At 38.8% G+C, this 17865-nt stretch overlaps 1 protein-coding gene across 1 annotated transcript; it reads left to right on the top strand.

The window, feature by feature from the left end:
- Positions 1-4885: 4885 nt before the first annotated feature.
- On the top strand, positions 4886-16716 carry racgap1 (Rac GTPase activating protein 1). Its single transcript, XM_031741977.2, has 17 exons — positions 4886-5060; positions 5379-5486; positions 5593-5795; positions 5913-6055; positions 6295-6364; positions 7432-7485; positions 7577-7654; positions 7845-7962; positions 8317-8459; positions 9029-9193; positions 9301-9396; positions 10668-10866; positions 11215-11320; positions 13784-13916; positions 14997-15132; positions 15247-15346; positions 15597-16716. Exons 2-17 carry the CDS (start codon positions 5402-5404, stop codon positions 15670-15672), a joined length of 1905 nt encoding a protein of 634 aa, XP_031597837.1. The 5' UTR covers positions 4886-5060; positions 5379-5401; the 3' UTR covers positions 15673-16716.
- Positions 16717-17865: the final 1149 nt, after the last annotated feature.

The following is a 17865-nucleotide window of genomic DNA, read 5'->3' as shown; positions in this document are numbered from 1 at the left end:
TACCTCTGTGGATAACTCATCCTGAAGGCATCCCCGTGAGAGGATTTTTGGCGAACCACGCAGAACTGAATTAGAAGAGAGACAGGTCTTACATTTGCCAGCAGAGCCACAGGCTTTTCATTCAGCCAAATCATAGAATCAATAATGTGTACAAGGTCCAAGGGGAAACAATTAACAGTGGGAATACAGCCACTGAGAAAACTTTTAGATAGACACTCTTCATTAAACACTGTTTCCTGCAATATATGACAGCTCCTAGTGGAAGAACCTCACAAAAACTAAGCCTTTTTGTGCCTTCTACCATTTTGGCTTAGAAATTACACTAAATAGAAGCAATTATTTATTTACCTGCACACAAACAGACTCAAACAAACTGGCCCCCTTTCCTCAATGAAGTGCACACAAAATCAGACAATTTGAACTGTATTGATCGAGTTTGCACACTACAAAAGCAAGTCACGCCAAACACAATTACTCAGTCTGCACAGCCATGCACCACAACTGGGTTGCGCAGAATCCAGGCGGCGCTCAGAATTCATAAATTAGGCTCAGGAGACCTCCTTAACTCCATCTTCTGTGTCTTTGAGGCATCCAACAATAAATCACATGCAGGGGAATGAGGAAACCAATGCAGGCTGTTCAGGGATTCTGCTTGTAGATTTGCATACCTCCGGGCACCCACCCCACCCCTTAATACTGGCCAGTAATGTTTATTGCACACAAAACATTGGCGAAGGCATCAACGAAATAACTACCAACATATAAAAGGGAGAGATGTATTGGCAGTCACATACAGCCCTCGATATAAACAAAAGCTTCCTGATTTTAATGATTCACAATAACAGGTTGCAATAGACACCTGCAGATAACCCACATATGTTTTATCTTGTCAATATTTCTCCTTCCCTTCATTAAAAATGAAGGTCATCATTAGAGCTGACTGCTAACTTTAGCATAGTTTGAATAAATGGTAACCAAACTGCTGTAGTAATGAGATCAATACTGATTCGTATCTAAGGTTGTCTTTCATCAGATTCAGATGAATTTCAGTGCTCCCACTCACTGCACCAGAATTATGACTTTAAGTTTCTTATCTTCCAACCCCCCCCCCGAAAAAAAACCAAAACAGTAGGTGGTAGGACATCATATGGAACTAACAGGGCAGTTTTTTTTGCCCTCGAGGCTATTACCAGACAATGCAGCAAAAGCCTTAGTGAAATGAAAGGCTGCTTTAGCCTCTACTGCTGCAGGGCTGCCCTATCTTCTTTTCATGCTCCCCATCACACGCACGAAAATTACTGTACAAAAGGTTGCTGTACAAGGGAGCTTTTCCTCAGCGTGTCCAGCCACTCAAAGTGGCCAAGCTCCTGCCTTAGGAAATAAGCAGCATCAGTAAAAACACATGTGGGAGAGCTACGGGTGAGATATAGAGTTACAGTACAAATAAAAAAAAAAGGAATATGCCATTTTTTAGCAAGCTCTAAAGAGATACCAGCAAATGATATAAACGTAATAGGTTCAGTGTAAGAACTCACAGTGTCATACTGGCACTTAACCAGCGTTAAGGATAAAAAATATTGCTGTCACTGCTAGTTTTATTCCTTAATGGCAGGGATTTACTGAACCACAAACAAAGCGCTATGTTTTTCTGACACAAATATGCTTTATTTTGTTGATGATTGTCACATTAAGTGGAATCCACAATCCATTTTGTACATTCTCTATCTAATATTATGATACACCAACACACGGCACAAGTCATTTTCACTTTTTTCTTTTGTGATCCAAAGGCCAAGAGACAGATGGTGCCTCGTGAGGCTGTAGATTGCAGTCTTGTAATGCTAGACTTTGTAGTGTCAATAATATTTGAACTGCCCTGACTTGACACAGGTGAGAGTTTATAACCCAGTGAAGCAGCAACAAAACCTCTTATTGAAAATGAACAAATATTATTGTCTCATTAATTGCTTCGCACATTGACTGGAGGCTGCACTGAGATGCTGTGTCACTTGCAGCTAATGGAATATCTATAAGCCTCGCAGCTGTTTGTGGCCCTGTGAAGGAGACAAAAGTGCAGAAGGATTATAATAAAAGATTCTTTTAGACTATGGTTTCATTAATACTTCCTCTCATCAGCATGTAAGTAAAAGACTTAAACATTAGTGTGTCACTTAATGCCAGACATCTCCGTGATCTGTATAACAAATAGGCTACGTACTAATTAGATATAATTTAACTACTCAATCTAGTCTCTTGAACACTTTCACCTTCAGGGCAGCCCTGTTCTAATGACCACTTGATTGAAACCCTTTCCCAAGAAGAGTGACAGTTTGACTTGTTCATTATTTGACTTGCCAAGATTTGAAAATGGACTCTACTGAAGAGAAACAAAAAGCAGCCAATTAAAATTCCTGAATAATTCAAGATTTATTTTTTAATTTAAGGGCTAAAATTAAAGTTTACAACTGATGCCACCTAACATACAAGTATTTTCAATTTTACATTAAACCATTTATAATGCGACCACACTTACACACCATCGGTGAATGAAAGACAGAAATGAATCTTGCCTGCAGATCACATCCTGTGCAATAACATTTCATGTAAATGCATATCAGTGAGCTCACAAGTTGTTTAGAGGCAAAACTGTCTACTCATGAAAATACATGAATGTTACATTTGAATAGGACTCAGAATTATAGATATTTTGGAGTATGTGTCAGCAAGGATTTAAAGTGTAAAAAGAAGATATTGGCTCATAATCTTTGCTCATTGACAACACATCTATGCAGCAGAGGGCTGATCAATCATACAGCGCAGGCTGTCTCTTTATCACTGTGCAGGTCCACGCTGGAGGGGACAGTCTCTGAGAACAAATTCTCACGTCTGACTGTTGGAGGAATGGGCATTGTTTCTGGTGCAGATATTTTGCTGAAAAAGTCTGCATGGGACAGAAAGACGAGTGACAAAGACCGGACGTTACCCCAGCCTGCACCGCAGTGCACAGAGTCAAGCCTGTCCAGGTGATGGATATTGACGAAGAAAAGTGTGAACGGGTGAAAAGGCAAAAACACCAATTCCTCACTGCACATCACAAAACAGCCCCCTTCTCTCACACACATACACGTGCTCTGAATCTAAAAAGAAAGAAAAGAGAAAAAAAGTGCGCACAAAACAAAAGAAAATGCACACATACCAGCTCCGTGGTCATGTTTTGTTGAGTTGTTGCAATCATTGTTATCCGCTGCAAGCGCTGCTCTGCCTCTGTAGACTCAAAACTCGCCGAGCTGCTGCACTGTTGTCTTGCGGAGCCTTTTCTGCATCCTCTGCTTCTCGCAAGTTTGTCCTCGGTGGGCTGGTGGTCCCCCTCCCCACACCCACCCAACCCGCTCCCTCTAAACGTCTCTCTCCGCCTCAGTTTCTCTCTGGTTGGGTGCCTTTCGTTCATTCACTCATTGCTTTTAGGCTATTAATCATGATAAAATATTGTTGGGCATGTAAATACAACCGTCGGCGACACCAGCTGTTCAGCTTTTCCAGTCCCCCTTTAAAATGCGTAATTATAAGACAATAAAACATGTTGGAGGTGATGTAAGCCAGATTAAATGAAAAGCACAGGCAAAGGTTAGTGCCATAATTTAATAGCGTGACTATTGCCTCTATAAGTAAGTTAAAGAGCAGTGAACGCCTTTTTTAATATAAGGAGTACCACAATAGGCAAGGACCCTTATATGGACACATTTAGCCCATCTGTCATAACTTGACTAGCTCATACACAATTATGAATATAATATGGCCACAGAAGAATAATATTGCTTTAAAATTATGATTGGAATCGTTAAGGATGTGTGTTTTGGGGGGTCGGTGTCAAATACTTTGCAATGTCCTTCTGAAGTTTGTGTTAATAGAACACATTTAACATGGAAAAAGTGACACTATTTGCACTCCTGTTGAATACAAAAATACACATATTATAAGGTGACAATAGTTATTTTTATAGGCTTATTAAATTATTTTTTAATAATAAATTATGCATAAAAAATAATAAACATAGTCTAAGTGAAAGCCCTTTGGGACGTTATGCTCTAAAAACATTAAAATATATAATTATATTATATATTAATATATAATTTTAAGCAAAGCAATAATCAAAAATTGACACGGAAGAGTTTGATATACAGTGAAAATTCTTAGCTGCCCTGCTGTGATCCTGGTTGTGCGTGAGGGTTCATCCTGTTAAAAGGGAGTTTTTTTCTTTCTTTTAAGTGCTTGCACATATTGGGTTGCCTGATTTGGGGGATTTTTTTTCCAGAAAGCTATAGGGTCTTCACTTTACGGTATAAAGCGACTGTTGTCGCGAACTGGTGCTATATTAAAAAAACAAAAAAACAAAACTTGAATTGAATTATGACCTCTGTTGGACACAAACAGGTTAAGGGTGGTTATTATAGTTTTTGGTGTATCCATGGCCCTGCAGATTCTGGCCACAATACTTGGTAGCATGAACAGTATATGTTTTATAGAGTGTCTGTGTTTTGACAGCCGCAGCATAACGGCATTAACAGTCCAAACTCGGAAATCGTTATTTTTCCACTTACGTGCTCTTGGGGGAAAAAAAACGGGTCTCTATTTTGAAAGATATGACCGGAAGTATTAGTTTTTATTTTCATTTCTTCTTTGTTCTAAATTTGTTTGCTTATTTGTTTGCTAAGTATTAAATGTATTATCATTAGGGTTAACAGTGGATCTATAAACAGTTCTACCCATTCTGACGCAAATCTTCTCGCTTACCTGTGAAGCGACTGGCCGTTACGGGGGGTTTATTTTGAAAATACAAACACGGAAGTTGCATCTATTTTTGCGTTCACACCCGAGCCGTCTTCATCTCTCATTGGGTAGCGGTGAAATTTGAAATGCAACCCGCTCAGTGTGGCTGTAGCTGCGGAAGGATGCGTACAAAGGTTCGAAAAGCTAACAGCTAAAAAAAAAAAGGAAACGGAAAAAGAGCAGTGTGGTGGCTAAATATCATCGAAAGGCTTTTTTGTACAACACCTCTCCAGGTATGTAGGTAACTGTTGCTTTCTGAAGCTTGCAAATGGAAGAGATACACCAGCTAAACTTGGACCTATCGTAATCGCCATGTTGGTTATGCAGTGTGCGGTTTGTAGAGTTTAGTGTACGTCTTTCCTGGCGTCAGAAGAAAAGCAAAATAAACACGCCTGTTCAACATAACGGCAAACACATATTTGCGTGAGCATACAAATACAGCAAGTTATCTATTTTTGTTAAAATACTTGCAAAAAATGAAAGGCAGCTAGCAAATCTGGATAATCCACGGTATTCTGTGTGGTTGAACTTTAAAATGTATTTCTTCTCAGAGGGCCTTAAATTGTAAGACACTATGGAGACTGCGGTGCTGAACCTCCAGAGCTTATATGAGAAGATGAGGACGCAAGTTGACCTTCTCAGTGAGAACATTGAACCCAGTGAGTATATTATGGCTACAGTTTCTGTTGTCTTTACCTTCTGTTAATTCACACAGGCACTTCAGGCCCCTATAGACTATACTAATGCTCCCATTTTCCCCCCTAGACTTTATTCAGATGGCACAAAACTTTGATGACTGCCGTCGCAAATGGCTAAAGACTGAGCATGAACTGGGGTCATGCAAAGAGATGCTGAGAAAAACGGAGACTGAGAGGGGATCCTTGGAGGTCAAACTGAAGCATGCCCGCAACCAAGTAGACGTGGAGATACGGCGCAGACAAAAGGCTGAGGCTGACTGTGAGACACTGGTAGGAAGGATGACTGGACCCTCATTGTCAACCCTTGTTTGTTGTTGGTGTTAATTAGGCTACAGTGTGATTTCAATTGACTCATTTTTGTGTCGTGCTTGGATTTCTATGATACAGGACCGTCAAATTCAGTTGATCCGGGACCTCTTGACCAGTGAGGGATCCAGCAACAGCATCCAGTTGAGTGCAGAACAGCGCTCAGCTCTGGCTTTCCTGAACACAAACTGTCAGACAACAGCCAACCTTAATACCAGCCGAAGGTAAGTAACTCAAGATGTTTTATGTTAAATTCAAGCTGTTTGATGTAAAGAGCACTGACTGTTTAATTTTAAGGTACTTTCTCTTACACATGGGTACATCTGACTCTTAAAGTAAACATTTCAGCCTTTTGACTGCGTTACTACTTAGTTTTGAATCAGCTATTGAGTTAGGTGGGACACATGTGAGTAAAAGAACAGCATTAGCTGACTTAATGCATACTTTCTGTTGCTCTTGATAGGCTGATGACGATAGATGAATCAGGCTCCATCTTGTCAGATATCAGCTATGACAAAACGGATGACTCTCTTGTAAGTATTTCTCTTTTACATGTTAGAACTTGAATGTATGAAAAAAACCCACTTTAATTTTGAAACCTTTTTTTTTTAACTTTATTTTTATCACTTTGTTTCAAAGGAGCAGACATAACAGAGCAAAACAAAATGGGTCACCAGGGGTAGGTAATACAATAAAGCACACAGTTACTGTGTGCTTTATTGTATTACTGCTTTACTGTGTTATTTTATCGTTTTTTGAACTTTATTTTTATCACTGCGTTTCAAAGAAGCAAACAGACTTCACAAAACAGAGCAGATCAAAACAGGTCACCAGGGGTACTACATGAAGCACACAGTAACTAGTTAAGTACATGATAGCGATTGTTTTTTGAATTAATCCCAGGGGTCTACCCACACACCTGTGGAAAATCAACAAAATAAAATGAATGGAAGTCCAGACTAGTCCATCGAGTCCTTCCAGACCCCAGATGAAGCCACATGTTCACGCATAAAAAATCGATTATGAACAGTGCACAGTGTTCAAACTATAGTTACCACAGGAAGAATTGTCTAATATGATATAGTTATTATATAATTATCAGTCCATCTTCTCCCCATCTAAAACTGCTGTTCATATATAACAGCCATTTTAATCAATACTTCTGAAATGTATCTCTACAAACTCTTTTCATTCCTTTTCCATTTCATACATTTCTTTTACAAGGCCAGCCACATTCTCAAATTTAGTGTCTTCAATTTGTGATACTATCTCTGAGCAGTAAGGTTGGACTGCTGAACATTTCCAAAATATATGATAGTGGTCAGCCAGTTTATAATTACAATGTCAAATCCATGAAAATTCTCTCCACTGGCTACGACTGGAGGTGCTGACATTTATTTCACATACATTTGAGCAATCCTCATTTGTTGGTGTTATATTTTCTTCCTTCTCCCATTTAATTTTGACATATAAGGTGAAGTGTTTCCTGAGAAATTGCACACACTAATACATTGTAGATACCAGATTGTTGTGGATGTTGTCCCTGTAGGTATCAATGAAAATAATTGAAATCTGTTAATGATATGCTTGATCTTGTCAGGATTGGGATTCCTCCACTGTGAGGACAGTGCGACTCAAGAAACGAGAAAAAAGGGTGTGTTACTTCTTCTTTTTCAAATTTGAGAAGTGATGACATTGTTTTATATGTAATGGAAATGAGTGTTAAAGTTCTGTTTTGATTTTAGCGCTCCTCGAGAAATCATATTGATGGTCCTCCAGTTGCCTCCAAAAGGTCTCGATCAACAGGAAAAACTTCAGAGATGGTAGGTTATTTATTTAGCTCTGGGTATTGTTTTCATATATCATACATGATCTTTATCATTCATCGTTTTTGTTAGCTTTGGCAACCAAATGCTGATGGCAGATTGCAGCCAAGTCTTGCAGCTCATTGTTGTGCCCTGATGTAGTTTGGCTGTATTTGGTTATTCTGACTGTTCTTATGTATTGTGACAGGGAAATGAGGCCATTGTGACAAAGACCACAGTGACTGTTCCTGCAAATGGAGGATCTGTTGAGGCGGTTTCTACCATTGAGACTGTTCCATACTGGACCCGCAGCAGGAGAAAGACTGGTAAGATGTCTGTTATGAGGTAGTATATAGCTAAAATATCTGTGGACCTTAAACACTGCTTTTATATGTGGCTTATCTATGCTGGAGTTATATTCCAGCCTGCTCAAATGATTGTGCTTAGTTTCATCCAGCTAACTTTGTTCTTCAGTAAGTAAAATCATCTACTTGGCTAACAAGATAACAACATGGGGCTCTGTTGGGTTTTAGCAAAAGTAATAACACATAATTTAATGGAAAAACAATGTTGGATGTGTTGAAAAAACTTCATTATGCAGCAGCGGTGATTCAGAACTGCATGATGAAGGTTTGTGCTATTTTACAAGCAGGTATTTATTTTCTATCTCTCCTGTTCAGCTGCTATGGAATGGGACTCTGAATCTGTCAAGTCTGAGGATGTCTTCAAGCAGCCTGCCAACCCTGAGGGAGAGATGAAAGCTGCGCCTAGTACTCCACAAAGCAATGGAGGCGTCCGCCTTCATGAGTTCGTCTCCAAAACTGTAAGAATGACATTAATGCGAAAGAACAGCACTGACTGAATGTGACTAGAAAAGCACATTTTCCTTTCGGATCAAAGGAGGGCTTTCTTTATCTCCAAATTAAATATGTTTTGCCCTTATACAGCAATGGGTGAAAAATTAAAAGGGATATTTACTTATATATTTTAAGAATTGAATATGTTAAATTATTTCTTTTTTTTATTGACTTAATTTGGTGTCGCTGTAGCAAGGGTGCACAATTGATTTCCCCAAGGGGCCACATGAGAGACTGGGGCTATTGTGGGGACCCGCACTAACATGCTTATGAAGAGATAAAATTAATATTGAGCAGAATTGAGTTCAGCTTATTGGTGCCCCCCTCAACAATAGTCCCAGTTTCTCTTGCGGCCCTTTGGGAAATAAATTACCCAGCCCTGCGCTTCAAAAAAAAATGTTGGCATCCATATTGACAGTGTTGTTTGCTCATTTGTATCCCTATTTATGCAGGCCATTAAACAAAGTGTCTCTGCTTCTTTAGCTGCATATATATGGTAGATAACTTCACAGTCTCCTGTGGAATGTCTTTATAGGTCATTAAGCCTGAATCCTGTGTGCCCTGTGGAAAGAGGATCAAGTTCGGCAAGATTTCACTGAAGTGCAGGGACTGCAGGGTGGTCTCGCACCCCGAGTGTCGTGAGCGCTGCCCTCTACCATGCATCCCCAACCTGGGTGGCACACCAGTCAAAATTGGGGAGGTATGTAATAAGATTTTTACTCTACATGTGCAGGTGGATCTACTGAAATTTAATCACAGTTCTGGCTGCTTAACCCATATACTGTCTTTGTTTTTTGTTTTTCTCAGGGTGTTCTCGCAGACTACGTCCCAGACACATCACCCATGATCCCTCCCATTGTGGTCCACTGTATCAGTGAGATCGAGCAAAGGGGACTGCATGAAGTGAGTGCTATTTCACTGTCCTAATATTATGCAGAAATGTGAAGAACAGTAAAGCCTCAAGCCCCAGTAGTTATTTTTAATGTCTTCCCCTTAAGCTGAGACAGAGCTGTAACTAAGATTTTACAATCTGTTACTGGGAGCTTAAATTTGTAATTGGGCTATGGAAGGGCTCCAGATCTGTTGATTGCTGTTTGACTTTGCTGCCATCTCTTCTTTCTGGGTTGTTTATTTAGCACTTGTCTTACTTGCTTTTTTTGTGCATAACTATCAATTTCATGTGAAAAATGTTGGCTTTTCCTACCCGAGTCACTTGTGCCTTTTCTGTTTTTATTAGATATCCTTTATCTTAACAAGATGAGTTGTGGACTCATTAAAGTCTCTTATTTGCAGAAATTTTGCCAAAATTAATGTGGAAATGGAGCTAAAGTCTGACTGACAGATCTGCTAATACAATCTGATTAAGCTGTTTTGTTATTGTTCCAATTTAAATGCATTATTATTATTATTATTGCTTGTAGCTACTCTGATGTGTGATTTCATGTGCTGTTCTTTGATTATCAGTAAATATTTGGTTGGACGATTTCTATGAAAGGGTGAAAGAGGAAGGCAGAAAATTAAGGAAATCAGAGCTAGCAAATGTCCTGGGGATGTTGTCTTTTTTTTTTATTCACATAGTGCTAAATCAAAACAATAACAGAGTTAAGACACTTTATATTGAAAGATAAAGACCCTACAATAATAGAGAGAAATCCCCAACAATTGGACAATGCCTTATAAATAAGCACTTGGCAACAGTGGAAATGAAAAATTCCCTCTTAACAGGAAGAACCCTCAGACAGAATCACGCATTGGGAGGGGCAGCCATCTGACACGACCAGGGAGTGATGGGGGAAGACAGGATAACTAAGGGAGAGTTCAATTACCTGATCCAGCCCAAACTATCAGGTCTATCAAAAAAAATCCAGCCTAATTCAGACTGGGAGCTTTTCCACAGAAGAGGGGCCTGAAAGGCTTTTCCTCCCAGCCCTAGGAACCATAACTAAGCCTACAGTATAAGAGTAAAGTGCTCTATTGGGCTGATATGGTACTATGGGGTGTCTAAGATAAGTTGGGGCCTTATTATTCAAGACCTCTTGTTTCTGGATTTTAGTACCTTGCTGCAGAGGTGCCCCTTCATATCAAACAGTACATTACAGATAACAGCTACAGTAATTTTCCCTAGAAACAATATCAGTATAATCCAGATAAAAAATGTTTTTCCCCTTACCCAGGCTGGACTGTACCGTCTTTCTGGTGCTGAGCGCACTGTGAAGGAGCTGAAGGAAAAGTTTCTCCGTAGCAAAACTGTTCCTGTGCTCAGTAAAGTGGATGATATCCATGCCGTCACTGGTCTCCTAAAGGACTTTTTGAGGAACCTCAAGGAGCCTCTTCTCACCTTCCGCCTCAACCGTGCCTTCATGGACGCAGCTGGTAAGTGTGTGTTTACTAGTCTAGGGTTTTGGCACAAAGCAATGTCTACTTGAAATAACTGCAGTGTTGAAAGTTAAGCAATTTATCCAACACATGATTAAATACAGATTTCATAAGTGCTTTTGCTTTACATTTGTGATTTGTTTTGATGAGTGATGGAAACCTCTGGTGGGAATTTGCCTGGAGAAAAAACAAAAGATTGATCTCTAAGTCTGTTAGCCTTTTTAGTGTTTGTTTTCTACTGTAGTCAGATGCATTTTCCTTCTAGCTGCTAATAAATCCACAGAAGTCACAACACCCTATTTCTTGGTCTGTACTGAAAAATTTGTTTTCCTTGTTCTCCCACAGAAATTTCAGATGACGACAACAGCATAGCTCTGATGTACCAAACCATTGGTGACCTGCCACAGCCCAACAGAGACACACTGGCTTTCGTAATCCTTCACCTTCAGAGGTTTGCACCTACTCTTCTCTCACCACATAACTCATATATATGTCACGTTAAAAAGAAAGTTTATTCTCTCTAAAAAGAGAATGGCAGCACAGTTTTGGTTTGCAAAGTTGCATCTAGAGCTGCTCGATTATGGCAAAAATGATAATCACGATTATTTTCACTGAAATTGAGATCTCGATTATTTGACGATATTTATTTAACAGTAACAATGTATTGAATAATGGCTTTAAAGATGTCAAAAAATAATATAAAATAGTGTGCAAATACTGATAACAGTGCAAATGTTTGTAATATAAAAAATAAATGAAAAATGTAAACATCTATGTTTAGTGAACTTCAAAATACTGCATAATACTGGTTATTCACTGTGTTAATCTCCTAAGACCCGAACTCTTCCATGGCATGCATTTTTAATTTCTCTTTGATATTTGGGCATAATGGGACCTGGTGAATGTAAAAACAAAGAATTACCAGATTTTTTTTTTTTTTTTTTTTACCTGATTTTTGTGTCTAAGAAAAATGAGAGCCACATATGAGGATATTCGTTAAAAATTTCAATAGAGCAGTAGCGGTATAATGTCCTCTTACGTGGATATCAGGCCCTTGTAGAGCAAAATTGAGTATTTTGGTCTAAATAGCCCAAAATGTGATGTGTGGACGCCAGGTCCTAGGAGGTTAATTGAGCAGTGGTCTTTGGCGAGGAAAAACATTACCGCGTTTGTTATCTCCTTGTGTCTCTGGGAGCTGGTGGGATATTTAGTCGCGTTGTACAGGGTAGCGTGAATGGAGGTCTGTGAGGATGAAGCAGGTGTTGTCAAGAGTTTTTCTCTATGTTCCTTCATTGTTTGATCGTATGTCACTTTGTGAGCGGTCTTCAAATGATTGAATAAATTTGTAGTGTTGCTCTGTGGTGCAGCTACGACACCGTAGCAAAGTTTACACACTATGTCTACTTGATCCACGTCTGACTCCGCGAACCCATAGTGTTTCCACACCACTGAAGTCGTTTTACCTCTCTTTTCAACCAACGGCATTCTTTCTTCAGCAGCCATTATCTTCTCCTCTCTGAATAACTTCTGCTTAGCTTTCCGAGCTTCCCTCGGGTCCTCTTAATTGTTGCGACGCGTGTTCGAAACGCAGAGAAGTGCGCTCAATTTGCCACACGGAGCAGCGCGAGAGTAAAGCACGAGGGAGGTGCTAATAATCGGCTCAGTCATTTTTAATGATCGTTGAAAGCCCAGATCGTAATCTAGATTAAAATTCGATTAATTGAGCAGCCCTAGATGCATCTTAACATCATCTGTCTTTACAGCAGATGCAACCAAAGTTTTTGGCCATAATGCACAGCATCACATTTGGTGAAACCCAAACAGCACAAATTATGTCAGCACAAATACATCATGAAGTACTGTGGGGAAAGTCTGATGATTTAGACTCGTTTTGGGCACCTTGCCACCATGGAGTGGAGCATAAACTCCTCTTTATACCAAATATTCCAGAGTCAAATGTTATGCATTCTGCCCCACAGCTAAAGCTTGGGCCAAATTGATTAATACAACAAAAAATCTAAAACTGAATGGCTGAAAAAGAAGAATCAAGGTGTTGCAATGGGCCAGTCAAAGTCCAGATTTTAACCGAAATGGTGTGGCATGACATTGAGAGCTGCGGATAAATGAATGCCCCACAAACCTGAATGAACTGAAGCAGAACCGTAAGAAGTTGGCCAGAATTCCTCCACAACATTGTGAGAGCCTGATAAAAGTTATTACTTCTAAGTTATTGCTGCTAAAAGTGGTTCTACAAGATATTGAATCATGGAGTATACTTAGTTTTTCACAGGCTTTCAGAGTCCTCTGGTAAATTTCTTTTTCAAGCGACTGTATTTGTGCTTTGGTGATATATTTTAACTCTAGTCTCTTTGTACCTCACCTTTATGGAATATCTATATAAATTCTCTAATTGTAATTGGGTTAAGCTACGTTTGGGGAAAAAATGTGCAGAATTGCATAAACAACTTGATATTGAAGTTTTTACTTTATTTTTTTCTGCTGTTAAACTTAAAAGGAACTTTTTTTAAAGGATGCTTTTCTTTTTACTTTTTATTATATTTATTCAAAAACAGTGGTGGATGCTCATTTTTAAAATGTCCAAAATTTCAAATCAGCACATGTACTGTTGATACCTGTGAGCCAAAAGTGCTGTTTGAGTTTTCTAAACTAAGTCAAAAGGCTTAAAGGCAGAGAGCTGCTCCAAGGACTGTATATGATAAATGATTATTTTAAGTGGTGAATGACGCAAAACAACTTTCTGCAGGCACCGAATTAACATTTTGGAGCTGAACAAGGGCATTATAGGCCCTCTTAAAATATCAGTGTAATCTCTCGGGATTTATTTTCATGTACATTTCATATTTGGTTGATTATACATCAGCTGATCAGTACTGAATCTAATCAATTCTTTCAGAGTTGCTGACAGTTTGGACACCAAGATGGACATCAGTAACCTGTCCCGAGTTTTTGGTCCAACAATTGTGGGACACGCAGTTCCCAATCCTGACCCTATGACAATCCTACAGGATACCAAACGACAGCCTAAGGTGAGCTTGGAAGATTAGACACAGCTTTTGCATACCTGTCCTAGTGTGCACTTGTTGAGCACCAACTGCAAAAATAAACTAAAGAAGAGCAACTGATGCCTCTCTTTTAGGTGTAGTTGCACACACTTTACAACTGCACAGTTTCCTTTGCCTTAAACTGAAGCAATCTGAAATGCTGAGAACAGCTCTTCATCAAAAAGCTTCCCAGCTCTGCTGCTTCTTTTTCAATTACTCTTTGATTATTTATAACTGATTCTCTTACAAAAGTGACCATAATAAACCGAGTCCGTGGCAAACACAGTTGGCTCATTTTAATGTGTTCGCTGCAGGCATCAACAAAACGTGTAATTTGCCCAGGGGTAGCCAGACTTCTTGCAGCTGTGCCTTTCATTACATTTCTTGTGGTTACATTACAATAAAAGTCTCCTTCCACGTTTGCTGGTTGAATACTTTTAATGTGAAATACCAAGTTGGTGGAAGCACAAATTTATCTCAATGAGACAAAATTGACCCAGTTTTCCTGTGAATCCCTGTGAAGCTGTTATTATATAGAGATGTACCTCCATAATGTAAAGATTGTTTAATAGTTATTGCTGGAAAAGAATGCATAAATAATTTTTAAAATGTCTTATAGTTTTATAAATCTCACGGATTATAAATGCATTATACTTTAACTAGAATGTGCAGCAAAAGCTGCCATGTCTTAAACATTTGCTTCTAAAATTTATAACATATTAAAGAGTTGTTTATTTTTTTAAATTCTAATTTTGATGCATTTTGCTATTTATCAGGATGACAGTATCTGGCAACAGATTTATATAAATTATGTGAAATGGCTTAATCTAAGTGACTGAGCACACACAACAGCTGGAGGCCACCAAAAGTCTCTTTACAGTGTAATATTGCACAGAAGAAGAGCATAACACCATATTTTTTTTCTATTTTTTTCTTTTTTAAGTAATTCCCCTCGATCTTGCTTAAGGCAAGCCTAACTAGCGTAGCACGGGCGGAAGTGGATTAGGCAATACTCTGAAATAACCCTGATCTTTTTCCATTTTTTACTAATCCCTTTCTGTTCAGGTTGTGGAGCGTCTGTTGGCTCTGCCGGTGGATTTCTGGGCCCAGTTTGTGATGGCAGCAGAAAACAAGCAGCCGAAGTTGGAGCATTTGATCATCGAAAATGCAAACTGCTATGCCACCCCTGAGAGAGCTGGAGGTTCGTTAAAACTTTCTTTGTTGTTGCCGTATGGGTGTGGGCGCAGTCGTTTCAACAGCCTGACATTTCATAGGAGGCTGAGATTGTAAATGTTAACTGTTTGTGATATTTCAGTGAGCATACTGGGACCTCTGACCACTCCGGAGCACCAGCTCAATAAAACCCCCTCCTCCAGCTCTCTGTCTCAGCGCATGAAGTCCTCTCTGACACCCAGGTAATCACATGAGCACAGCCCTCCCAGCCCTGCTGGCGTTATAATCAATGATCTCATGATTAATTGAGAAGATAAAGCTACGAAGTGTTTTCTCTCCTAATTTACTTCTTCTGACTTTCATATAACTTAATCTACTGTGTAATATCTCATTATCGTTCATCAGCTCTGTTTTATTGACTGTAGCTCCTAATTAATAATTCCGTCATGTTTTATTTTATTTATTTATTTTTTTGTATGCTGTTTGTTGCAGATTTGGGTCAAGGAGCAAATTAGCAGAGGGATTTTCTCGCCAAGGGAAGTTCTTTTCTTCTCCGCTCCTCAAATAATAACAAAGCAGCTGCATTTAATTCTTTATTCTTACTGCAATAACAGCAACCAGTTTATTTTATGAATAACATTTAATTGCATCTATAAACACCTCCAATGTAGTCTTCCTCTGCATTCTTAAAAATCCTGTTTCTGAATGGTAGTTTTTATTATATTGTTTTGTTTTGTTTTGTTTTTTAACATTCGTAAAATGGGATTTTTGTATTTTTTTTTTATTTTTTTAAAACAACTAGTTTTTTCTGTCTGTGCACACTTGTGTCTTTAGGACTGTTGCTCCTAATAAATTTCCAGTGTGGCATTCTCATTTCAGATGACAACACATGAAAATGCACTGTCTATTCACTCTTAGATAAGTGTGCTCATAGATGAAAATATGTACTGTAACAGTTTTATTGTGACCTGCTTCTAAATGTAATTGTTTCCCTTTAATAGTTTTTCAGCTCATGTGTCACTCAGAAGTTGAGAAACTGATTTTTTTTATTATTATTTTTTTGGCATTTCATTCTAGGTTATAATTGATTGTGTGGCTGATGTTTGTATTTCATTTGTTTTTTAATTTTAATTGTATTGTCTTCATCCCACAGTGTTTTGTTAAGTGAATATAATTTAGAAGTGTGCATACCCTTTCCTTCTTGCTTAATAACAAAGTGTAGTAATAAGAACTCAATGAAGACCTTTCAACCAGATCTACTTGGTCATCGTCTGCAAGCTCCACTAGCTGTGGATTGTTTTAGTAAATGTCAATGATCTCATTGTCATTGAAAGGCAACAAAGCTTTTACCAGGAGTTTTTGTCACTGGTTTCTGCTGCAGGCTGTAGCCTCTGCTGCACCAGACCCTTTGGTGTTTATTGATCTGTTTAATATTTGTACTGTGGGAGGTTGCTTATAAGCAGTCCTGCACAAAAGGCAATTACAGTGGGCTATTAGCCTGTCCAATTACTGGGGCATTATTTGATAAACTATAATCATGCAGTTTGAACAAAAATATACTATCTGAATTGCATATAACCCATAAAATACATTTACAAAAACGTCTCCTGTCCTTTCTGTGAATGTTTTGAGTAGCTTCTTTACATTTGGAAACTTCATCAGTAAAGGAGGGTGCAATCCCATTTAGTCTACTTTAATATCATTATGTGGGATCATCCTGACAGGAAGGCTAAAGCTGGTTGAGTAGGTGATCCATATTGCCGAAAGCCACTGGAGAGGCTTGTGCTCACATCATTAGCATGATTAGGTGTATTAAGCGCCAATAATTTGTTTTTAATTTTGTATTGTTGCAAGCAATAATATTGCTGATGTGAGGACTAGGGCTGCCACGATTAGTTGACTAGTCACGATTACGTCGACTATTAAAATCGTCGACCACTAATTTAATAGTCGACGCGTCGTTTGAAGCTTTGTAAGATCCCAAAAGACGCAGGAGTAAGTAGTAGGATTTAAGAGTTTAATTACGGACTGAAACAGAAGATGGCAGCACTGCATGTACAAGGATGCCAGCTGCCGTTAAACCCGGAAGAAGAAGAAGCTGTGTCCCAGAATTCATAGCGCGGCCCTGCTCAGTTTTCAACAATGGCGGCAGCTAGTTAGTTTTAATATCACTCTTATTATTCTTTCTGGGTCACAAAATAAACGTTTAACATATTTTCAGGCGAGAATATAGCTGTGTAAACCTCAAATATCTGCTCATTTTATCAAGACATCACATATTTTCAAAAGTGCTCCGACGTTTTCAGAGACGTCTGTTACCCACCAGCTCGATAGCTAGCTGGGGTTGACGGCTCACTAGAGCCGGTGAGAACACCGGACTGCCGGCAAATCGTTTTCAAACCCACCGCCTTCTTTCGCTACTCAGGTTAAACATGATATATTAGTCACTTAGGTAACTTAAAAATGATATTGTTTGGCTTTTTTTAGTATTTTATTTGTTCCTGAGTAAATCGGGTTGGCTGAGATTAAAGTTCTAGTTTTTACACAGCTGAATAAACGTCAAGCAGACAACTGATTATCAGAAGTGTGAGATGCTCGAGAATATACTCCGGTGTCCTGTTATATTTTAGATAGCAAGGAGCAGACGGCTGAGTTTTTTAAACTCCACCAAACAAACTACAAATGTCATTAAAATTTAATAAACTATCATCTTGTCTTTAATTTTAGTTAGCACATACCTTAAACACTTAAAGCTGTAAGC

Source organism: Oreochromis aureus, linkage group 20, assembly GCF_013358895.1.
Source record: "Oreochromis aureus strain Israel breed Guangdong linkage group 20, ZZ_aureus, whole genome shotgun sequence".
Classification (NCBI taxonomy): Eukaryota; Metazoa; Chordata; class Actinopteri; order Cichliformes; family Cichlidae; genus Oreochromis; species Oreochromis aureus.
Note: the sequence above shows the minus strand (reverse complement) of the source record. Positions and strands in the feature narration are given on the sequence as shown.

Bases quoted from the DNA above. Each gene is read 5' to 3' on its own strand.
- racgap1 (XM_031741977.2), top strand. From the start codon at position 5,402: ATGGAGACTGCGGTGCTGAACCTCCAGAGCTTATATGAGAAGATGAGG. The intron at 10,867-11,214 runs GTAAGTGTGTGT...GTTCTCCCACAG, and splicing joins TGCCTTCATGGACGCAGCTG to AAATTTCAGATGACGACAAC. The intron at 11,321-13,783 runs GTTTGCACCTAC...CAATTCTTTCAG, and splicing joins GTAATCCTTCACCTTCAGAG to AGTTGCTGACAGTTTGGACA.